The following is a 26,225-nucleotide window of genomic DNA, read 5'->3' as shown; positions in this document are numbered from 1 at the left end:
AACGTTAAACAATGTGACTCAACCGCTGTCAACAAAACGTCTCCCCAGCTGACAGCAGCTGGAAATGATGACACTTGTGGGTCTTGGGTGGCGTAGCGAGCGTAAAGCCCTTAGCTAACGAGCATGTCTCTCTCCGCCCCGCCAGCCCACTCTCATAAAGATGGAGTTCTGCTGAGGGCGGGGTCCTCTCACACCAGAGGGAAAACAATCAAAGTCAGGACAGAATGTGGACTTGTTTAAAAACCCGTCTCTGGGGAACTTGATTCAAAATGCATGTATGCACTGTATAGATCTCAATTGTGGAGGGGATGTTATTCAGTGCCACATGAAACCTCTGGCTGGAGTTCCTTATCTCACAATGAGAGTTCCTCTAGTTCTCTGTGTGTCCTGTTTCAGTTGCTCCATCACACATTGCTAATTCATGCTCCAAATGCATCTGAGGAAAGAGACAGCCTGGCTGCTTCACGATCATGATGAAGAATCCTTACATGTGTGAGTGTTTATTTCATAATCCAGTGATCCTGATGTATCTCATTTAAAAAGTAGCCTTCTTTCTCACCTCTGCTTTATAATATAATATAATAGAAAAAAAACCATAAAATACTGGTACCTTTGACTGTGTTCTGAATAACATTTGTGAACTGTATACTGTACATAACCTGCAGTAATTATGGCACTCATGACCACAGCATGTTATTATCAGCATTTAGTATTTCCCAACCCCCCTCCCCAGTGTCTCTCCCCAGAACCCCAGTGCCAGTTCCAGAGACTCTGTGTGCCCCAAAGGAGTGCAGCGGAGGGCCTGGACCAGTGCCAGGGAATACACATGATATTCTGTTTACAGCACACTGACCTATTTTGGTTGTGTTTTTAATAGATTTTAGACGATTGAAGACACCATCTTGTAGTTCAAAAACACGGCAGTGCGACCACATTGGCATTGCCTTTAGTTCTGAGCTGTCAAAAGCCTAGCTGCGCTATGGCTAAGTTCATTATGTGGTCTTACTGACACATAAGCTTCTGACTAATAAGATATATACCCAGAGGCATAACACTTAAGGAATGTGATGTGGTGTGATGTGTGATTTCTAGATTTCTAAGTGTTTAGAACCGATCATTGCCATGTATTTTGTGTCTCAGAGGGTAGGACTTTATTATTTTGTGACTGCTCTGACCAATACAATCTCAGAAGAATGCAGCTGCTAAGAAGATCTTCGCTGGGACAAGGATGTTTTATAAGTTAGATAAAAGTTGTTATTCAAAAGGTTTTTCCATACATAGTTAAGTACTAATGACTCATTTACAATTTAGCATGTAGCACTTCTTCAGTTGATGGCATTTTGATGCTAACTGAGGACATATTATTTAGTTGAACAATGAAATTGAATGAAATTTGAGTTTCCTGTGTTTGAAAACATGAGGAGGTAAATATGAAATGTATAGTACATTAACACCTTTTTTCAAAAATAAATGACAGATTTAACTAATAAAATCAGTATTAACTGCGAGGGGGAAATAACTGTCATAACTATGTCTCATTGGACACAATATTACATATATTTAACCATAAATGATGAGTAAATATGCAATTGCATATCAACAGTTTTTTCAGCGATCTCTTATGTCTTCATAGGTTCATTAAGACCAACTGCTTGCACAAATGACCTGTATTTGAAATATTTCTTCACCAGCAACACACTTGTTATCCCTCCTATAAAGGTCTTTATTTCAATTTTGTTCTCTGAAATCATGACTCATAAACAACGTTACAAGGGTATCCTGAAAAATAGCAAACAACTTAATCAAAACACCACTTAAGCTTCAAATGGATTAGCTTGAAGGGTACACAGAAATCATTTCCAACAACAATCCAAGGAAAATGACACACTAATGGAACAGTGACGCTGCGGTTTAACCAAAGTCTGCCAGACACAGTGTGGGTTTGGTTGCATGTTTACATAGTTCTGCCCTGTGCTGCACTTGGACACAAGGCAGCCTTTTAAGCTCAAGTTCATCTGGCTGGAAGAGAGAGGAACTAACATGTCTGATTCTTTACACACCGGTGAGAGGAGAGAGACACAATGCTTTGAGACAGGGCCCAGGAGTACAGTCAGTGGGGCGATTCATACATTGATATTAGCTGTATTGCTCATGGTGTGAGAATAGCTCTCTGTGATTTCATGGCCGTAGCAACGCAGTGGTTCAGTGCTGAGATAGAGTCTGTTTGGAGAGGCCTCTGACTGTCTCCAGGACAGGGAGTCTTTCAGCCCTCAGATAGCCTGGGCAGAAGACAGCAGCCTGAGCTGTGGCTCATGACACACACACACACACACACACACACACACACACAGACACACACACGGCTCACATAGTCCAGACCTGTCTCAACACCACATCAAAGAGCTGTTCTTCCTTCCAACTGACAGACCCAGAGAGTGCACTGGGCAGACTGATAAAGGCCTGTAGAAAGACAAATGAAGCATTTCATCTTGGGCCATCACAGTAATATAGAGTTTAGATTACTATAATGCAAAGACAGACAGAGAGAGAGAGAGAGAGAGAGAGAGAGAGAGAGAGAGAGAGAGGGAGTAAAAGGGTAGAGGAGGGAGAAAGTCAAAGAGAAATATCAGAGAAGGAATTGGGAAATAAAGTTTAGAGTGTCAGAAAAAAAAGATGTAAAACCACCACCATCCCCCAGCCCCAACCCCCCGTCCCTCCAGCTGTGCTCCCCGAGGACAGTGGCGGGGGCCCGAGTCCGGGACATCTCCCAGCAGCCCCAGCCTCCCTCCAACAGGACAAATACCACAGCACCACAGTCATCTCCCCCAGCTGGAGAGGGCCCTCCAATCAAGCCCAGCAGGGCCAAGCTGGGGGGGGGGGGGGGCGGAAACCAGAAGCAGATGGGCTCCACACGGGTATACAACGAAAAACATTGGAGAGTCACCAGGAGGAGAAAAAAAAAAAAAAAAACACACACACTGACCTGCTTTGAATTAAGATAGCAATAGGTTGGCTAAAAAAGAAGGAGTGAGAAATGCTAACTTTGACCTTTTTGCTCGGGGTCATACACAATTCTGTCCACTGACACAAGGGGGAAAATGGGAAGACAGGAGAATGATATCAAATGGTGTTAAATGTCACAAGAAGAAGACCCCCTATATTACAGAAACTGAGAAAGCATACAGGCCATGAACTGAAGTTTACTACGTTTTAGTCTTTGTTATGGGGACAATTGTGGCGTGCAAAGCCATTTCAGAAATCAGATGGCTTATTTATTTGTGTGTACAAATACAACATGTTTTTCAAAAGTTTATATGCTATTGTTTCTACCATAGGCTGTAAAAGAATTTGCTGGGTAGACAAATATGCAGGTCTTGAAAATTGTTGGTAATGATTGTATGAAAACCACTTTTCTGGCCTCAATTTAGGAATCTGGGATTTTCAAGGAAATGTGCTTCAATCATTAGAAGCCATCTTCTTGTCTAAGCAGAGCTTTTGGTTGGACATTGAACAATGAAAAAGTGGTGGGAACTATTTCTTAGCAAAGTGCACCATAACAAATTGCACAGATCAAAAGACAATGACTGCTATGCATTTATAAAGTGAAGACTTTTACAGTATGTGAATTTTGTGGCTTGTTTTGAGTGGTCAGACTCCATACTGTGTAATGGCCATAACAGATCCAGGCCTGAACACACTCACTGCAGTATTACTGGGCCCTGGGGTAGTGTGTGTTTGTAGCATGTAAACAAATCTAATGGATGAAGGTTCAAAATTACATCAAATGAAGACAGTAAATCGTCTAAAATATACTATAACATTATGGCTGCAGGACCATGTCAAGTGCAGGATCTGAAGAACTATGTCTGTTTTGTTGCCCCGATGAAAGAATATGTAAGAAGCAATGGTCCATTTAGAAGCAGTGTCACACCAAGATTCACACATCAATGCTTCAAATCTAATTTTCAATGCATTCTTTTTCACCCACATCCTCACTCTTTTACACGCACAGTCTAAGACAGTCTCTCATTTCATTTTAGGGTCTCCTGCACACTGAGCAGGAGAGCGGTACACACCTGGACTTTGCATCACAATGTGAGTCCGGTATCAAACAGAGCACTGTCTGGCTGTCTGTGTGGGGGAGGCGCTTGTGGCCAACAGCGCATGCAGATGGCCTTCCCCTCCTGCCCCAGACACAAGAGTGATAGTGTCACCCACATCAGCTGCGTCTGGGTGTCCAGCGAAAGGAACACTTTTATTCTACCCCCAGCAGTTATTTCCGGAGCCGAGGGCCAAGGAGCCCAGGCTTGAGCAGGCATTCCAGTCAGGTGCATGCTTGTGCTATTTATTAATCCCAACTAGTTCAACTAAATGAAGCCAGTGTTTGCCGAGTCTCCTTGGTTCCTTTTTTTGTGGGTGCAGCTGTCTCTTTTTTTATGCCTGCGAGGAAGATACCATGGAAGAGAGACTGACAGAGGGAACAGGTGTGCTGTTAAATGATAAATCTGCCTGTTCCCACAATGCCTCAGTGTTTTAAAAACAATCCCCCCTGAATGTGAGTGGCTCAGTCGCTGAAAGAGCTCACTGATAATAAAGCCTGGCCTCCATTGAGAAACAAGCTCACAAAGAGGGACGCAGAAAATTGCTCGATCAGTTTGGCCTGTCTATAAAACAAGAAAATTGCCTTAAGAAACTACCAAAGTGCAGATAGAATAATTCTGCACTGCAATGCTCATCTAAATTATGTCTTCTAATGTGTTATGACTCTCAGTGAACAATGTAGACAACACTATGAGTATCTTGAAGTGGTCTGCAGCAAAGCAAACTTTGACACACAGTGTTCACAGCTTTTCAATTTGAAATACTGGCACTTCCCTGAGTGCTAATCAGTTTAAACACAGCACAGTTTCTGGCCCCTAGACTCTTTCCTAGGTTATTACAAAGCAAATCCATGTTTTCCAAGTATTCCAGATAGCGTTGGACTGCTTCCTGGATCCTGGCGAGGGCCCCGGGAGTTTGGCTGCTCCCTTTCGCCCGCATCTGGAAGCCATCAGTGTAAACAATGGCGTCTGCAGAGCCGGAGCCCTTCTCCTGGCTCCCAGGGGACATGGCTCCAGAGAACACAAGAACACCAAACCTACCAGATACAACGTGCTCAATTACCCCCACAGAGGAGGGGGGAAAGAGCTCAATTCCACTCTCCTCTAATCTCTGTTTAAGTTGGCTCACATACAGAATGAGATAGATTTACAGATACACAGAAAGACACACAGATCAGATGTGCTCTCCCCTCAGAGTTTAGTCTCTCTCTGGTTTTGTTTAGTTTGGTCATTAGATGTAGGACAGTTGATAAGGCTGCTAATATATTGACATTTTAGGTCATTTTCCAGGCCTGCTGATAAAGGCACACCTACACAGAAACTCCTATATCATGCGTTCAGCTGCATAGAAAGCTGCTGGCCATCTTCACTTTTGAAACACTTTCCCTCATAATAGTGCAATCAGAGCTGGTTATGATCTTATTACTCTAAACTGTGATATGCCCCCCACCCCTGCTGCTTTCCCATGTCAAGTGTGAGTGCCAGTTGGTATGTCAGAGATTCCTGACCAATATAGCAAGCCCACATCGACACCCACAGCAAAGGATATGAGCAGTCCACTCTCCTGCAGCTATAGCAAGCCCACATCGACACCCACAGCAAGGGATAGGAGCAGTCCACTCTCCTGCAGCTATAGCAAGCCCACATCGACACCCACAGCAAGGGATACGAGCAGTCCACTCTCCTCTAGCTATAGCAAGCCCACATCGACACCCACAGCAAGGGATACGAGCAGTCCCCTCTCCTGAAGCTATAGCAAGTCCACATAGACACCCACAGCAAGGGATATGAGCAGTCCACTCTCCTCTAGCTATAGCAAGTCCACATAGACACCCACAGCAAGGGATACGAGCAGTCCACTCTCCTCTAGCTATAGCAAGCCCACATCGACACCCACAGCAAGGGATATGAGCAGTCCCCTCTCCTCTAGCTATAGCAAGCCCACATCGACACCCACAGCAAGGGATATGAGCAGACCCCTCTCCTGAAGCTATAGCAAGCCCACATCGACACCCACAGCAAGGGATATGAGCAGTCCACTCTCCTCTAGCTATAACAAGCCCACATCGACACCCACAGCAAGGGATACGAGCAGTCCCCTCTCCTCTAGCTATAGCAAGCCCACATCGACACCCACAGCAAGGGATATGAGCAGTCCACTCTCCTCTAGCTATAACAAGCCCACATCGACACCCACAGCAAGGGATATGAGCAGTCCCCTTTCCTGCCTGGTACTCACTGCAGCTATAGGAAGCCAACCAGCCAGAAGTTAATGCCACTGACATACTGCATTTTAGTGATACATTTGTGTTGAATTTATGCACAGAGATGAAACAGACAGTGCAAGACAAGTATCACTGACCCCTTGTCAAGAATGAAAGTGGTCTGAAGAGTTCATGGCCTATAAAATAGCAGGTTTAACTGAGTCTCTGGCTGGACAAGGGCCCTGCATGGGTGTCTGTTCTGTCCTGCTCTCTGTCCAGCTGTTCTCACTGGACGACACTGCTGAGATAAGGATCCATCATGAACAGTAATTGCTTAATAACAATAACCATTATGCAATCACTCATTTAAATGCCTCAGACTTTCTCCTTTCAAACAGTCATTCTGGAAGTTTTGCTATTGTTAAGAGTTTCCACTAGGTAAAAGGTGAATACATTTCCAACACAAACTTTATGTGTACAATCATAAACAAACCCTCACTTTGTTCTCCTCCAGAAGTGTTCTGTGGGTTGCCTTGGAATGTAATGGTATTATTCTAGAGCTCACGTTGCCCTGACACCACATCTCAGCACCAGAGGTGTTTCCACTGTTTTGAGAGCAAAATAAAGGGGCCTACGAGGAAATGTTCTGTGTTAAAACACAAGTGGGTTGACTCCAAAGCTGACACATATGCTAGCATATAAGGATTGTCCAAAACATTTGTAAAAACAAAAATCATTCTGGATCACAACCAATGGGTGTATTTATGAAAAGTTTCCAAAACCCTTCAAGTCATGCAATCTAAGTAATGATCCTATAAACCATAGCTATTCTCACATAACATTCTCAAAACACTCAAAACAATGGTTTTAGGCAAACTGAGTATAGACCTCAATATGAATACACACACTGGAGACGGGATAGCACAACACACAATAAATCAGTTCTTGGAACCAAGCAATCTTTTGATTTATAGGCAATAAAATTACATTTAGTCACAGTAACAAATGGAGAAGTTATTAAGATACCACAATACTTGCTCTGCACATTCCCTCTTCCAAATTTCAGGAAATGTCTTCCTGAGACAGTGCAACCTATGCTTAACAGCCAACGTGACACCACTCACTATACATACAGTTTCTATACAGGAGTTACACATGGTGGTACAAACAGCATATCGCACAATTTATTAAAACTGTTATTTAACTTTTCACTTTTATTAGTGTTCAATCGATTCACATTCAACTAAGCACAATTGTGCTGTGATTACTTGCGATGAATCACTTAAAGGCACCCAGTGCAACTTTATATAAACATTCAATGAAAAACAAACATTCAATTTCTAGTCTTTTTTACACGTAGTAAGTTTCAATAACTCCATACCATTACATATCGACATTCAAGGAGCAAAGATGAGACGTCATTGTGTGGTGAGAACTGATAGAAAATCGTAAACAACAACAATCGCCGGTGGGGAGAGTCCATTTTTCCATTGAATGGAATCCTGCTTTATTTATTGTGGGCACCAATAAATAAAGAAAATGGCGGCGATTGTTGTTGTTATCGATTTTCTATCAGTTCTCACCACACAACTACGTCTCATCTTTGCTCCTTGAATGTCGATATGTAATGGTATGGAGTTATTGAAACTTACTACGTGTAAAAAAGACTAGAAAATACTATTGTTTAATAGCATCTTTTAAACTTTGAAGACAGTAAACGTGCCAGCTTGTAAACTTAACCAGGCTTCGTGTCAGGTGTACGTTGACTGCCCCTAGAAACTTTAACAATTACATATGCACTAACAGAAATAATAGCAAGCAAAACGTTAGTCGCGTTATTTTGGACAGCACTAATTTCCATCGGCCAGTACCATCGGTGAAAGTCAAGTTTATTACCGATAGGCCGATAACATTAAAAGAGGCAAACATCGGCCGATACCAATGTACGGCCGATGCATCGGTGCATCCCTAATCACAACCTTAGGTGTGCTTAAGTTTTGTCATGGCTTCAGCGATAAGTATTTGCTAAACTGATTTGGTTTCTTCCGCTTTGTTTTTCTTACGTTCGCCTAACGAGAAGGGGCTCTGTAGCTTAGCAGCATTTGGGTTAGAGCGGGGGCATATCCACAATCTTGTGCTTACTTCACTCCGCACTGAGCCTGTCAATGCACATCCATCAGCATCCTGGTGTGAGGACGTTGACAGGCAAATAGCTAGCAAACCACCAATATTTTTCAAGAGGCCTTATCAACTGCTAATTCCACTCTGAGCAAGAAGCACAAGGCCAAGGCATGCAAGAGAGTTCATAAGTACCCTCAATGTAGTGGTACAGTGCTGAGGGCCGTGTGAACGAGTATTTATAACAAGCGCAACCTAAGCTGAACTCACTGCACGCTGCCAGAGCAGTGTTGTTTTAATTCATTTAGCTATATTTGTTACTGCGGACCCAGCTAGCCATGCATCACACTGACTACAACATTGCATACGTTCTTACATGGTTCTATATCAATAGCAGTTCAAGCTTAAACTGGATTCTGGGGAGTTTATGTCTTAGAATATAATCTAATAATATAGTTCTAAATGAGCTTTGTTTTTTTATTTTTTCATGACAGATTGTGTACCACATTTCACATTTCAACGATAAATACAGGTTTACAACTCCTACTATACTCCCAACTACATAGTTCCCAGTAGCCTAATAAGTGTGCTACTGGTAACCAAATGCAGATGATCATTATTAATTAGCAATGTGTCAGTATGGTTTCGAAACATGAAATTAAAATGACAATGGATCACAAGGATATCTACAGAACAATATAATACAGAACATGACCATGTAGACTGGTGGTTCTCATTAAGAACTGTGAACTCTAGAAATACACCATGCATTAATTACACATATTTAACGTTTTATTATTATGCATGAATATGAAGAAAAAAAAATCCAATGACCAAATAAACTAAAAGATGCATTACCAAACACATCTTTCTTTAAATATAATGTAACTGAAGTGGGTGAGGCAATTTCGAATAACATTTTCCTCAGGAAAAAAAGGCAGGCAATCTGTAATGTATACCCAAGTTTTAGTGCCTAAAATCTAAGACCATGAAAGAGTTAGCAGAGATGTTTATTTGCTCGTACAACAGGTAAGCCCTCAATCCAGAAAAACAAACAGTGTCATGTTTTCATATCATTATTAACCCAACAAAAATGTATCTGATACCTGTTTGTCAAGATTACTCTGAAATCTCCTTTAATAACAACATTATTACCTCGCCATTAACATGGCTTTAAATGTAAGCTTCAGAGCTCCAATCTGTGTTGCTTCTTACAGTCAGGAGGGTGGGAATTGTAATTATGAATGGGCACACTGTGCTAGGCAGCTTTTGCAAACATGCTTTCCCCCGGCTTGATGTGTTGATAAAATGTTAAAAGTGCATTGAATTTCACTGCAGGAATGGAGGGTGTCCATGTCTGTATTAACAAGCTTAGAGCAGTGTCTCTAGCAGATAATGTCCAAGAGCCACTTCAGATTAGCGTTACACAAGTCCTGTTCTTCAGCATAGCTCATAGACTTTGCCAGAGACACACAAGAAAGAAACCTCCAGGGGCTTGCTGAAAAAGTCCCTCACAGACATGACTGTTGCTGGGGGCAGATTTTTACATTTCCCCTGAGCACTTCACAGGAGAGATCCATAAGTGCCTGTGAACACCATTGCATGTGGTTTCATAGCAACAGTCGCCTGCGCTGGCAAAACATGCTGTCATACTGCAGCCGATGGATTGGTTCCTTGCACTATAAACCGCCCACTTCCACGCTCCAGACAGTGCGTCTCAGCAGTGCCACTTTCTGTGTGCCAGTTACCTCTCTCTCTCTCTCTCTCTCTCTCTCTTCCTTTATTTCTCCATTTGCCAAACTGGGTTGTGAGATTTTGAAACAATGACATGCTCCAGGTCAGCTGGCCAAGGGAAAGCAGCTCTTGTTCTGTTTACCTTGAGGAGAGCCTAACCTATGCACTGGCCATAGCCAAGTTCACTATCCCTCTGAGCCACTGCTCTGGCCAAGGCCACACTAACGTCATGTGCAGCTGCAGGCTGGGATTGGGTTACAGTGGAACTGAATGACATGAGCAGGTTGATTGGCTCATGTGAAAAACATAGAGCTGTGCACATTTCTTATTCCACAGCTTCATGCTGATCGAACCATATAAAAACCTCTCTCTACGCTCTTCTCTCTCTCTCTTTTCTCTCCCTCTCTCTCTCTCTCTGTGCGTGTGTATGTTTTTGCTTGTATTCATTACTGTAGATATGCCTAGTTGTATGGTGAGCCCCCCATAGGATCTAGCCATGTCACTGCTCCAAATGAACAATGATAAGGATGAGTGTTATGTTGTTGGGCCATAAATAACTGTCAGTGCGCCATGGCTTCACCACTGGGCTGCAGTCAAACGCTGGCTATCGTCTGGACGGAGAGTCTGCTGTGTCTCATCCCAGAGGCCCAGATATGCCTTATCTGTTTACATTTTACACTCCTTTACTCTTTCACTGTCTTCTCTAAACCCCCACTCTCGTACACCCCCTCCCTATTTCTCCTTCTCTCTCTCGCTTTCTCTCACATTAGGTCTAGCTCTCACTTGCTCAGTTTCTAAGGCTGATTTTTAAGATAACTTTCTCTGTGTTGCTTCTGCTTTTCTTTTCAGTGAATATGAATATATATGTGTGTGTGTCTATCTATCCGACTGCCTGTAAAGGAGTCTGTGTACGTGTGTGTATTTCAAGCAAGTCTTTAGTTTTAATAAGAGAACTCTGGGAGTGTCAGAGCAGGACTCAGGCAGACTGGGATGAACATCACAGGTCAGACTGTCAAAACATTCCCACAATGTCCTTGCCCCAGCATCTCCATGCGGTTTCCTTTAACACTGGCCGGCAGCAGCTCATATGACTCAGCCTTGCCTTTTGGTGGAAACACAAAATGACGCATATTTATATTATTATTATATGGCCTTATATCACATGATTAAAGCCCTCCAATTAAATTCCAGGATTTGTGAATGTCTTGGCACTAGTGTAGACAGTGGAGTCTAAAGGCAGTTTCTTTAGAGGAAGTATGCAGCCCCGAACTCTGTTAGCTGAAATGAAACACTAAGTATTGAACACAAAATACGTATATGGTTCACTTACTTAATAGTTCAGTTCAACTGTTCTCAAACGTGTGGTAAATCTTTCTTTCCTCAAGTTGAAATACATTATGTGCTTCATCTCCTATGTAATTTCAACATCATAAATTGTAATGTGCTGAATTGCCCAACCTTTTGTGATTTGTCTTCCTCATAGTGGCACATCTATGGGAAGACCAAAGGATGAAATTGCAAAAGCCTCAACCCACCCTTTACTAACTTCCCAACATACACAAACCAAACCCTTTGCACACCAACCACGAATTCCTTTTAAATTATTGACTCTAAAAATGATATAGTTCAAACTTATGAGGGGGTTATGGCCATTTCATAGCTCTCCTGTTCCGGGACTGCAAATAAATATCACTTCTGCTCTGTAATGATGAATGAACAAACAAAACCAAATAAATGAAACAACCAGATAAAGGTCAACAAACTCCCTTCATCAAACAAACTTACAAAAATGTGGGAACCACGAGTATCCTGCTGTTTGATATGCTGCACAGTGAAGTATTCTGAAGGCTCTATCTGCAATTTCACTGTCCTGGTGGATCAACGTTCTACTATCATCTTCCTGTTGACAGAGGGAGGGCTCTAACATAAATGAAGCGCACTGGCCCTTATAGGCCCCCAGCATAATCCCTCACAATTTACAACAACACCGGCGCTGTTGAACGGCCCGCGCTCTCATATGAAACGGACTGAGCGCTGATTAAATAGGAAGAGGTCTCAGGCTCCGCTGGGCTCCACTGGGCCGCAGTCAGCACCCCACTGAGTGGACAATATGGGCTGACTTCCTGACCCCCGCGTCTGGGGATCCTAAAGACAAACAATGGGATCCTTAATTAACATTGGCCATTCCCACCGCAAGGTCTTTTCCTGACAGTGCCGATTCATGGCGGCACACAAAGCCGTCACTGTTGTCCCTCATGACGTGACCGCGCTGCGCTGGCTGGCTTAGCGCGCCTGTGCCATCACTGCCATTCAGTACTGCTTAACATTCTCCCTTGTCAACGAAAGGTCAACTTCTCATTGTCCATCATGTCAAAAAATCATTGCTTGAGTCAGAGCGTGTGTGTAATTCCTATGAAATAGTAATTGCGCGGGATGTGACAGGGGTCTGTCAGAGGTGTGTTAAGACACTGTTGGAACTCCACAGATGAATTTGTTCATTCTGTGATTTAAAACGGAACTTTTACTGTGAAACATAAGCCATCACGTAAACCGTCGCACCTATCCTCAAATCACTTCCTGTCACTGTAACTGTAAACTGAAATCACCTGAACCACACCCCTGACCTGGTCAAGAAAGCTCCATCTCCCCTATTGACCTTTCCCCTCCGTGCCCAGCATCCTGCCTCACACAGATGACTCTTCTATAAGGCAGCGGCATGGCAGCACAGCTTACTGAGTCACTTTGTTTATGAGCAAAGCAAGAGAAATGTAACCGTGGTGGCGCACACGCAACATAGCAGGTTAGCACGTCGACGACCATGTTAACTTATCTGCAAAGAGATTAAAGGGGCGACCAGTTTCCTCCGAAACACTGCTCAGCAAAGACTTCATTCAACATCAGAACCACATCTTTTCCCAGCCTGGCTCATCAATGATTGACAGAATCGCCAGTTAAAAAAGCAGCACACCAAGGCCCCCGTATTCCTCATTGACGCAATAATTAGGCGCATCTAGCTGGCAGGGCATTATCATTTACATGGCTACTTTGGTCATTGTTCATTTACTGATTTGGTTTGTTCACTGAACAATACTGTTGTGATATATTTGTATGGTTAGGTATTCGGTAGTTGGCTTCGCCACACCACTAAGTTGTTAAGTATGCTTCACACAGATGTAAGATCTTGCATGGTGACTAACATCCTCTTTTCTAACCTGACACCATTATCCTACTGGGATTACATGCACATACTTTGAATTGGCCTTGAACCATACACGGAGAGGAAACTCAAAACTCCCGCTTTACACACTCCTTAGTTTCTGACCTCACCCATATGTTCCATGACCATGCACACAATCAGAGTCCCAAATGGAATAGTTTAGTATATTTTAAGGGACTGATTTACAGGACTGATTCATGAAATTGTTTTTGGAGTGATCCTTTATTTTATCCACTATGGTAGACACGGTATGGCATGGCATCTTTGTGTGATAAACTGAATCGATCTGCTGTTGTGTTGAATACTTGTTGCCTATCCAATCAGGTAAGATCACCAACATTTTATTGGTGTTGTTGTCAGGTCAGTTCTGCTTTAGGACTAGGTCTTACAATTCCTGGTCCTAAGACCTAGTTCCCATTATCTTGTTACCACAGAACCTAGTGTACCTCCATTATTTTGGTCCCCCTGCGTGACGATAAGTTATGTACTTACATGAGTTGGCGCCCTAGGTGTGAGGGTGGTTCCACTGTATTGGTCCTTGTCTGTGCTCTGTTATGGGTTGGTGCTGCTAAACAGTCATAACTGCCTTCTGACCCCGCCAGAGAACTCTTGCTCTCACATCCACCAGTCATTGTGTCTCTTGTACTTAAATTGGCACATTCACACACACAAACTAGTTCTCTGAAGACTAGAAGATATGGCAGACAATTCAGAACCACTGTTCTGGATGTGCTAACAAACAAACACTAGCATCCTTTAGAAAATAATAGCCTAATATATTTGTTGGTGGACCAGCATGTCATTGGACACCAGTTGTACTGAAGAAAGTCCTTCTCTCAACACAAAAGCCCAATATTGGGAGGATTTCTGCACTGTTATTTGTACAAAATCTCTTAGTCCTAAACATTAAGACAAATAATCCACTAATCAGAATTACCAAGGTTCCCTGTGATCTCTGGATTAAGTAATGTTTTTAGTGGACATGGAACCAAACTCAGAATCTTGTTTTCTTTCATTAACTTTTGCACGCAATAATCTCTCCACTTCTAGAAGCTTCCTGGTCAAAAGCCATTTTAATTTATAGGAAACCTTCTATGAAAGGAAAAAACCTTTATGAAAAAAATACTTGAGGTTTAGTGGATGACTGCCCTATATGGTCTGTGGGATAAAGTATCAGGAGAGTAGCCTTTCAGTATTCAAGTGCTGTCCAAGTTAAATACCTACGTCGGATCTCTCCCAGAACATTTGTTGGCTTGTTAATACTTCATATCAGACTCATATAGGTGATCCTATGGTCCATTTCAACTTGATTGTGAAGCTTTCACCTCTTACATTCATTTATGTAAAAACAGTGCTTTTCCTTCTACTCAAAATGTGCTTTCAAAATGTAGTTCAAGTGACACCATACAAGCCCTCTCTATATGTTCTGTTTCCTTTCTGCATGGGCCTTTGATGAGGGACACAATGGCCTCTCCTGGAAGAGGCTGCAGTCTTTGGTAATAGCAAAGGGAAGTGTGATGACTGTTGTATCAGCAGACCAAGAGGAAGAATGGTATTCCTGTACAGAACACAAACCAGCTGGCAGGAAACCCTCTCTTTATATTCCTCTAACTTTGATTTCCTTTTTGAGGAAGTGTTCTCAATGTGCTTTCCCTGATGCAGTCCCTGTCTCAGTCACCCTCTGCCATGGCCAGTGGACACGAGCAGACAAACAACATTTGACAGCCCGGAACATAAAATAGGGGGGGAAACAAACTTAATTTGCCATGTCCAATTTAATTAACAAAAAAGAGAAATTGCAAGGTCCTTTTCCAATCTGAAGTTGTTTATCAGCTCTCTCTGTGGGACTGACTGATAGCCTGCGAGGAACACTACCCAGCTGGCTGAGAGATACAGGAATGTAAACACATGATTTACACAGCCACACTCTGTCCACTGGCCAAAGCGTGTCAAGACGCTTCAGAGTGTGGAGTTCATTCAAATGATTACGTAGACCTTGCAATACCATATGATTGGTTCAAAGGTCAAACTGAGCTCAGAGGTTAATGCAACATTACAAATAATGATTTTGTCCCAGAGTACCCATTCTAAAAGCACAACTGGGCAACTGCTCAGCAACATATCATCAACATGTTCGTGCGTTTAAGTTTAAGAGAATATGGCAGATTCAGTTTGAGGTTTTATTATCTGAGGCACACACCAGGAAACTGGGTGTGCCTGTGCTGCAGGGACTAATTGTTTTCAAACTGTGCCTCTGAGAGTCAACAATGATGTAACACTCAGTAAAACATCATTGGTTATCCCATTGCTTATATGTTTGATGATTCAGTTGGATGCTGGTAACACAAGAGGAATTGGGTTATTACCAACTGCGTTTATGCAATCATCACAGCAAGAGACTTGCGAGAAAGCAACCGCTTCCACAACCCACTGTGATTGGCTCTGACATCAAGCTGTTTTGCTTTTAGAAATGGAATAGAAGAGCCTCCTACAAACACACAATTTGCCCGTCTGACGCTGATGTTTCCCATTCTCAGCATTACATAACCCCTCTGAATGGCCTTGGCCAACACCACCAGTAACAAAAGATTACGCCTTTCTCACCTAAACTAGCACCTAACACATTTTGTCGTTTTAACACACTACCAAATTCAAAGACCTCTATCTGCATTTGTTTAAACAGTTAGGCATGCCACGAAGATTGACAATCCCCCCCCTAACATGCTGTGCTGGCTTGGCATTTGTCAAGACCAACCTCTGAGCTGTTGAATTTCCCACCTTTAAACACTTTTATTCCTGACAGCCTGTGCGCTCTCTACAGGCAGGAGTTATCCAGCGCCATATGGAGCCTCAGTGTGAGGAAAGGCCAATGTGTCTGGAGATCCACCATGTCAAGAAGACAGGCTGAACATGTGGAAGTGGGAAATCAACAAGGGCAAGCCCAATAACTAGATATTTTTTTTACCATATACTGTATATTTATTTCTATACTTTATATATATAAAAACAGTTTTTTAACCAATTTGGATATTTTGTATGTAAAGACACAATCTTTGGGAGTAATTCTATAAGACAATAATATATCAGTTAATAGGCCGAAGCTATGTACAGTGTGTGAGAGGATACTCAGGTCATGACAAATATATAAATCTGATACTATTGCACATAAAGGTATTTACAGAACCTTTACAGGTACTGTACACATGTCTGACCCGGAAGTTAACTTATGGTCTCCATTTTCACAGTAATTATGTCTTCTAGAATTTTCTTGACAGGCTACACAATGCTGTAAAGGAACCCAAAAAAAAAACTAAAGTTAGAAACTGGGCTATATATATACACACACACACACATTCCATGGTGGTAACTACAATCTGAACAAAAGATGCTTTATGCGGTATGAATAAAGAGAGCTTTGTACACAAACCAATGGGATTCATGTGTTTTTGATCAGCACTTGCTCATCTTCATCTCACCCTTTAGACATATTGGCCCAGATGATTATAGGTTCAGTCCGCCATTCTAATCCCAAACACTTTTGGTCAAATTCAGCACGGTCCTCCAGCTGTCCTCTCAGTGTACGCGCTTAAAACAAACTCTGGTATTTGAAGAGCCTTGGCTCTGTAAATGGGAAACAAACACAGTGACTCGGACCAAGCCATGAACAATCCCAGCCAATCAAGATTCAGATGCACAGGAGGGAGGGGTGTACTTTGATAGGTTGTTGAACTCAAATATCATTAACCTTTTACAAAACTGAAACCGAACCGCAGACAGCATCTTTAAGTGTGATGCTTCTCCGTCCTCTGACCCTTCAGCAGTTACAGACCTACACGGCTAAATTACTTCAACAGAAATGGTGATATACGGGGACCCGAACGAAACAATATATGCATCACACAAATAGAATGTCATTTGAGGTGTCAGTCTGCCAGTTGTTGCTGCCCTAAAGAAGCTGGGCCTGTTGGGACAAGGACTATCTGTGAAATTTGATTTAACCAGAATCCCATGGATGTGGGGAGGAATAAAATGACCAGTAGGTCTAAATGTCTGCCCGGGTCACCACAAATGGACCACACAAAAAAGGGCATTGGCATGGGACATGCATTACAGAGGACATGACTCACAGGCCCAGCTTACATGGCGAGGCACTCACACAGTGCTACAACCTGCATTCCATCAAAGCCATTTTCCATGAGGAAATCTTTCTACATGGGGAATGTAGTAGGGGGGAAGGAGGTGTCCATCCTTTCCTTTCACAACTGATAAAAAGCCAAAGCAAACCACAGGACAGCAATAGTGAGAATAGGAACTAGCAGAACCCAGACCCACGGACACAGCCATGGATAATGGAAATATGGGTAATGACAAACAGGGCATATCTGCCTCCATGTGTGGGGGGAAAAACTGTTTACATAACGTGGCTGGCTGAGGCGCTGGCCCCTGCGCTGGTGACCAGCTGCCAACAACTGTAGTTTTCTTTCTACTCACTAGTGTTCCCAGAGGAGCGTCCTCTCCAGCGTGGGCGGCCCCAGCCAGCCTGTTACCCCCCCCCCCTTAGACTTGCTCACGGTGGAGGAGGAGAGGCCAGATCCATCCCTCTGCCACCCAAGCCCTCCTCACACCGCTGAGGAGCAGGCAGGCCCAAAACACACTCTCATCCCTCCCTCCCTTTTCTCTCTTTTTTCTTCTATCTCCCTCGCTCTTCTCAGCCATGACATTCTCCTGATCCCTATCCGCCTCTGCTCCATGTCCAACGCGTCCACAGGGATCTGCCACTGAGGGCCAGAGTATGTGGGAGGGGAACAGGGTTTTGCAATCCTACACTGCCCTCTAAACTGACTGTGGCCCCTGGACTGTTCACTTCATCTGCGGGAGAGAAGAGACAGTGTGTGTTTGTGTGTGAGTGTGTGTGTAGTCAGGAGACTGCATGAAAATGTGATTCTTGGTGCTGGACAGGGATCACAGGTCTCGCTCCTGCGTCCTTGTGAAGTTGGGTCCTAGTGTTTGTGTTGGCAGGGCGCAGTAGTCCTCTGGACGGGACTAATTCTTAGCGAGGGAACTGCTTATCCTGGAATTGAGTTCCATTAAAGCAGTGGAGACAGACGGCCGACTCGGAGAGGGTCCGGCATTATTGTGTTTCGCCCGTGAGATTCGCCCATCTGGGAGACCCGTCCATGTCATATCATTGATGGTTAATGATGGATAAATATGAAGTTGGTTATGAGGCTATGATAAACGTTATGTAAATCTTTTCATGTGAGACTCGAGGGAAAGCTCCATTTCTGAGCTGTTTGTAAAGAGGAGGCGTGGGCTCTGTCCTCTGTGTTTCCGTTGGCACGTGAGGGAAGAGCTGAAATTCAAATCAGCGGATCAGACTCAGATTTACATTATGCCCCGGGACTCTTGCTGTTCAGCAGACGCCCTGATCTCATACCAGCACTGCCATCAGGACTCTCAGACCTCATACACACAACCTTCTCTACAGCACTGCCATCAGGACTCTCAGACCCCATACACACAACCTTCTCCACAGCACTGCCATCAGGACTCTCAGACCTCATACACACAACCTTCTCCACAGCACTGCCATCAGGACTCTCAGACCTCATACACACAACCTTCTCCACAGCACTGCCATCAGGACTCTCAGACCCCATACACACAACCTTCTCCACAGCACTGCCATCAGGACTCTCAGACCTCATACACACAACCTTCTCCACAGCACTGCCATCAGGACTCTCAGACCCCATACACACAACCTTCTCCACAGCACTGCCATCAGGACTCTCAGACCTCATACACACACAACCTTCTTCATAAGGTTCGCCATTTACACAAATGTTTTACAACATATTCAAGTTAACGAATCCGTATGTCAGATATGAACTGCTTACTGCTTACCGGTTAGGAATTATTAGTAGAAATGAGGCTTAGAATCACACATATGCTGCATATACCATAACTATGCACTATCCTCTGGGATGGGGCTAAGGGGAAACTCAGACAAACTCAAAGAACAAAAACAAACAAAACAAACGCAAATGAAAACACTGAAGACATTGCGGAGTGATGTAAGCCATACGCAAGTGTGGGGTATGTTTTATCACTGGACAAGTCCTTTAGTGAACTATGGGGAACTCTGGTCATCTTTCATAGAGGGAGGTTTGCCATTTTAATCCCACATCTGGAATTCATTGCCATTCCACGGCTCCTCTGACTCAAGGCGGGATTTGAGAGAGTACCTCACCCACTGTTTTTATCTATCAAGTATCAACAAAAGCCCTTGAAACATTAACAACCACAGAAATCACAGCTCAATGACATGGTGTCCTTGGTCTCAAAATCACACCATTTTCTACTTAAGTAAAGATATTGGTTACAAAAAGGGGACAAAGGGTGTCTTTGGGTTATGAGTGTGGGAAGCACAGAGTTGTCACATTATGCCATAGACTGATGGTTCTCATTTGGATATAATGGTGGTAAGGGAAGCTTCACTTTCCTCTCGCCCACACAGTTCGTCAAGGAATCATGTATACAATATATGCTTCAATTTATAGCATAGCATGTCAAAATGATGTCCTAACTGATGATTCTCATGAAAAGAATTACAGAGTTGAGCTGAGCTTTAACTAAATACATTACCCGGCAAACCGTCTTGGGGACATGTAACAGTTATACTGTATAAGTTCACTGTATGTACACTGCACTCCTGATTTCTTCTGATTATGCCACACTCTAACTATGTGTGATTGTGTTATCACTTCCCCACAGCAGGAAAACCGCAGCACTAAACCAAGTATAAGAGCTAAGATAATGCTGAGTATTACTTATATTGAGTCCTCGCATGAAGAACTCATATATACATAGCAGAAAGGGATTATTCAATGGCGTCCATGGTTGGCCCAGCACAGAGTACAGTAGTTCGCCCAATTAACTTGATACACATGACTAGCAGGACAGAGGGCTGCCTGTCTGGCAAGTAGGTCAGGCCTGCCGCTGTCTCTGTGTGGCGTGTGGCTGGTTCCTGCTTGGCTGGCCGCGTGGAGCCCAGGGCCCAGGACTGCACTCACCTGGGGGCAGTCTTTGATGTAGTGTCCCTTGTTGAAGCAGAGGTGACACAGGTAGTTGGGCGGGGGTCTTTTGCTGGGCTTGCGCGGCTCAGAGGAGAGCGAGAGGTCAGAGAAGTGGTCCGTCAAGGAGTTCAGCCCGTCCACGATGTTGTTGAGGGATCCGTAGGGGGAGACATTTTTGTATACGCTGTTATTCAAGGCCTGTGAAAAATACATAACGACTGTTAGCATAGCTCTACATTTGTCTCTGTTTTTGTTACCGGTAGCAGTATACATGGCATTCCTTAATGTCTGGTCATTTTTTATATTTTTTGGACAAGCAAGGTGGTTATCAGAAACTAGATGAGAGAATTTTAGCAGCTAGCAATCGTATTTGAACATTATGAGAATACACATCGTTGCATTATTGTCCTAAATATAAGGCCCCACATTTGTAAAGATCAAATGAAGAAGTTGTTCTGAAATTAAAATGAATAATGCCATCCATTCACTAGTCATTAATGAGCAACATCTTGGACCTCCCTCCAAACCACAGAAAGCTACCAAATATGTTTGAAGTAGTTTTTGTCCCATTTTTAAATAAGAATACATTTAAAAGTAGAAGTTAGCAAGTGGAAACTAGCTCCCGCAGACCCATGAGCAACTGAGGCCCTGTGTCAACCTGATGTTGTAATGCAGAGCAAAATGGAGTGCCGTGTATTTGAGCAGATACTAAGGCTAAGAGGCCAATGCTCTCCACCTGGAGATCTACAGCACGCCGAGCTTTACTGGCCCTGTGAGAGATGCCTTCCTCTGAGAGGATGAAGTTATGCTTGGGAGACGCTAGTTATTGTTGATGTCAAATGTTGCATAGCATTGAACTCCTGGCAGGCAGAGCAAACTGGCCTCCAAACCTAAAGCTACTTTGCCAGGACAAGGGGAAAAAACTTAAATGTATGTATCTCATCTGTTCATTTCTAGGATAAACCCAAGAAGAACAGCGTGTACATTATTTCTGTATTGCTATTTTTTTCCAGTGATCCTGCATATGCCATTTATCTACTGACTTTAAACCCACTCTAAAACTTTGGGTCTTAGTTGTGTATAGACATCAGTTCATCTTGCTCTTTTTTAGAACAAATTACAAAGAGCTTTGTTCTCCTTTAAATGTTTTACTATGTGGGTGTTAGCCATTATCATTAAACATTCTTGCCCAATACATACATCGCGATATAGCTAATTCTATACCCCGCTTTAAAATTGTCTTTTGAACCAAATTAAGTGAAAGACCAAAACAAGGGATAAAGGTGGGGAGGGACCTGCATTTCCAAGTGTTTAAAATACTTTCAGAGGGTTCAGCTTATCATCGATGAAGCAAATGGTCACTTCACTCTTGCACAGCAGGGGACGTTCCCTCTCGCACACCTTCTTTTCTTTCACATACACACTCTCTCCTCTCTCTCTCTCTCTCTCTCTCACACACACTCTCTCTCTCTCTCTCTCTCTCTCTCTCTCTCTCACACACACTCTCTCTCTCTCTCTCTCTCTCACACGCACACACACACACAAACACACACACACACACACACACACACACAAACCCAGTTAACGTCAGAGCTGCGTCCCTGCTGTCTCCTGATTGAGAAGGTGACAGTTTGCCCTCAGCTGGAGGTTGTGTCCACAGAGGCAGTGGCATACTGAATGCACACTTCTCCTCCTAGCAGGGAGACTATTTACTTTTCTGAGGTTATAGTATTTATGTAAACAAACAGCAATATAATTTTGGTATGCAAAGAAAAATAGAATAAACTCATATATTTCTAATTTGCTATGTAATCGTTTAGTGTGAGGAAAATGTGTATCTCTACTCAATGTGATGAATTCCTTGAAGATACTTTTGGTTGCTGGATGACAGTGTGTATTGGTGTCTGTTCAGACAGCAGCTAGGACACCTAGCAAGTTAATGTGTCTCTGTCCTGCTTCATGAACAACCCCAGATACTAACAGAGATGGGTAAAATGGCAGCACATCATTCTGATACTGATTATTATAAAGACAAATATTAAAGGAGGGCTAACTGATTTGATAAGTGATGACAGAGGCTGAGAACAATCCACCCACTGCTATATGGCTAGTACTGGCTGTACAAACAAATGCAGTTTCTTCCTTTTTCTTCTCTAGTTTTACACCATCAATTACTGTATAATGCTGACATCACATCATAACATAACATCATAAAGAAAACAATGTCCACTCCTCATCCAATTAAAGCTTTTTTATTTCACTTGGCAACACTTTCCCCAAATCCACAATCTCAATTTCACAACTGCTTCCAGATTCCATGAGTGCACATCATTTAGGCTAAACCCATTCCATATGTATGCTGATCTGTTTGAAGTAGACATGCCCATGATTCAGGTTACTGAATCTGGTTTATGTTCTTAGATGACAATGGTTTTCTGTCTGACCAGTTGTGACACCATTGAGCAACATTTTCCATGATGTTCAACTGACATGACATGTCATGTCTAACACGAAATAAAAACAATAATGTAAACAAATTGTAAAGTGCTTGAGGTGCTAGTGTCATGCTATTTGTTCTTCGTTACCTTGATTACTATGCCTAAATACTGAAGCGTTTCTTTTAATTCAAGGTACATTCTAAACCTTTAAATGATAAAAATAATTACTATGCGAGCTTAACTTGAAAGACAAAAAAAACGGCAAAATAATCACTTACGAGCAATGTTTGTTTACATGAATTAGATTGGAGGGTAGCCTAATTCAAATCTGCGTTTTGGGATGAAGTTATTTTCAACATGTTGCATGTTGCAAACAATCGCAAATTCCACTAACTTGCATTCTTCCATTGCATATTGAAGCCACTATAATAACCGATGAAATTTGCAATGAATCGGCACTTATGTAGGCCACTAAAATATAACCCCGTGACCCAGGCTCATCAGTATGCAGACCACAAACCAGACGAACGTACGTGCTGTAGGCCTACATGCACGCTGACCTCGACATCAAGTTAATACGAAACAATTGACTTTTAAGTAAACTAAGCTTACCAATCAAAGCTTGAGAATATCTTGGTCTATCTCTCATTGTTAATTTTCTAAATCGTTCTGACTTAAGTTATTTTACTCCTGTAGCCTAGGCCTGTCAAAGCTCAACTTAGGGCCTTTCTCACATTCTTCAGGCGCCGCCTTGATTATGTTACAGACTACATAGGATAGGCCACTGCCTGTGTACTCGTTCATCCCTGGCTCTGTGCTCAATTTTATTTTATTTAATGGTCTGCTTTGCCTTTAAATGAAATAAATGTAAACGTTGCCGGTGAAAAGAGGCTCATACTTTGGAGTGCCATTATTTTCAAATAGCACAAGTGTATGCTATAGGCCTACCTTAGCCATCGTTAAGTAAGTGACAGCAGAGGAAAGTATTTTGTATTTGCCCTTGATAACATGCCTATAACCTATCTTGTCAACAAATATAATCAATTAATGAATTGGCCCTTCATGCGTTCGTTTTATAATTGTCATTTAATCCAAGTTATCGTAGATAAAACACTTGCGATAGTAATACGATCCGCTGATTGCAATGATGGGCAATGCCACACTATATCAAGCCTACACAATAAATGCCATAGAGCTTCATCTTATAAGAATGGCCTATGTTTCCACACACTGAAAGAGTTACAGCAAAGTCTAATACATTACACTCCACTGTATCCACAGTAGGCTACATGAATCTGTTCACAGAAATAAGGTCCGAGAAAGATACGAATGTACCAAATGAAGCAGCTTAAAAACACGGCAGTTACTAACCTCATTCCTCTGGAGCTGAAAGAAGTTGTTGAGATAGTTGGAATTTAGAGACGAGCTCAGGTCAGCAGCGGGAGGCTTGCTGTAGTTAAGGTCCGGATGGGAAGAGTTGGGTTCGGGTCTGAAGGCATCAAAGGCACTGGTCTGGTGGGTGTCTTGTAGAGACAGATAAACCCAGTTCAGAAGCTGAGCGGGCTGATACACTGAGGCGCTGGTGTCAATGGCAGACAACAAGCTCATCTTTAAAATGATAAACTTGCTCTTCCAACGTTTCGTTTGGGTAACTCAGCTTCGCAGGCTCGCTTAAAGTTTAGCCTCCTGAATTAGCCGTCTTGCGTTCCCTACTCCAAAATAGACTGGTTATTGTTCTTTCCCCACAGACTCCCCTTCTCGCTGGGATCGTAGTCCCAGGCTTAATATTAGCCTACGCAAAAGTCATTGCTCTAACATGTCAGTATAAAAAGTTTTAGCCTCAGTCAGCGCCCCGTTATCTCTCTTTATTTGCAGTGTTTCAGCAAGGAGCTCATTGCATATACAGTTAACACGGGGGAGGGTCACACGTCATGCAAACCAATGGTTGGTCGGTTTCTAATTTATGCAGATATATTTTGTGACTGTTTAAAAATTGATTGGAGTTACATTTCAATATTAATATTAATTTCTATGGCACTTCGCAATTGTTATTGGTTTCATTTCTAAATATTTATAAGTAGGCCATATATTTATGAGCGTAGCCTATATATTTTTTTTTCTTAGCGCTGTTGTGGTCAGACGTAACAGAAGGGAGGAGTTCACTGTGAAGTTTCGAAAATATCAGCAGGCAAGAATCAAACGAGGGGACAGATGTAGGTCTAAAAGTGCTTTAAAGAGAATTTGCGTATACCTACTTTAATGGTCTATCTATCCAGACTAATGCTCACTGCACTAAACGCAAAGTTGCTTGAAAAATAGGTTAAAGCTTTATATATATATATAATTTTACTAATATTTTCACTAACATAAAATAACGTTAAACATATATTTACATGTTTTCTGTTATTTTATGTTGATGAAAATGTCTGCCTTTAGACTAAAGTGTTATTTCCTATTGAGTGACCAAACAGGCAAGAGGTAAACAAATGGCGCTGTTTATTCTGCAGAGGTGAGACTTCCCAAGAGTTGCCTAACGCTATGAAGTAGGTAGCCAACACATGTTATCCTCAGATAATCTATTTCTCTGCAATAAACAACATCATATGGTAATTGTACATTTATTAGATATTAGAGTTTCTAAGATATAACCACCACCACATATGCTAATGCAAATACAATGGTCACACATAGTGGGAAAGAGTGATGCTACCTTGCAGGCTCAAACACTATTAGATAAATTATATTAGCATATATAATTCCATTCCAATCTTATCGCTCAGTTTATCTGCTTTAGTTACCTATGTTAACAAATAATAAATATAGGCTGAATGCAATGAGCATGTAATGTTTTCAGATTTTAGTTTTGTTTAATTTAGAGCAAAACACTGAACTAATGCCTACCATAAGGCTGGTCTGTGCAGCTCTAAAGCTTCATTTTTTTATATAAAGATGTGTAGGGCTATGTATCTATAAAGTTATGTAATAACCTGTGGACATTTTAACTTACACTTACATTTCAAAATCTAGATAGCATGGCAATGCAATAAATTAGGCTTAAGACACCTGGGAGAACTTTCAATGATTCTGTTCCTATGGTGACACAGCATCATCTCCCTTGCATGAAAGGGGTCACTCTGCCACCTACTGACCATAGTCATTTTCATTTTTTTTTTCATCTGTAGGCCTGTAGTTATGTCATAGGGAAATTTTTGAGATTAGAAGTTATTTTATAATATAACCACTTTTACATTGTACGGTAAATCAATACTGTGGCTATTACAGTACAAACAAACTCAACAAAAAATCAGCCGGATTTTAATACCAGCATTGGCCAG

At 42.4% G+C, this 26,225-nt stretch overlaps 1 protein-coding gene across 1 annotated transcript in view; it reads right to left on the bottom strand.

Moving 5' to 3' along the window:
• zcchc24 (zinc finger, CCHC domain containing 24) overlaps window positions 1-24,742 on the bottom strand; it is a 30,465-nt gene extending 5,723 nt beyond the window's left edge. Inside the window, exons 1-2 of the mRNA XM_080848887.1 lie at window positions 24,262-24,742; window positions 20,450-20,650 (exon numbers count right to left, since the gene is read on the bottom strand). Of these exons, the coding sequence (XP_080705013.1) occupies window positions 20,450-20,650; window positions 24,262-24,498 (438 nt within the window). The 5' untranslated portion in view covers window positions 24,499-24,742. The remainder of the gene's footprint in view (window positions 1-20,449; window positions 20,651-24,261) is intronic.
• Window positions 24,743-26,225: the final 1,483 nt, after the last annotated feature.

Source organism: Sprattus sprattus (genome assembly GCF_963457725.1).
Source record: "Sprattus sprattus genome assembly, chromosome: 12".
NCBI lineage: Eukaryota > Metazoa > Chordata > Actinopteri > Clupeiformes > Clupeidae > Sprattus > Sprattus sprattus.
This window is presented reverse-complemented; position numbering and strand designations above follow the sequence as displayed.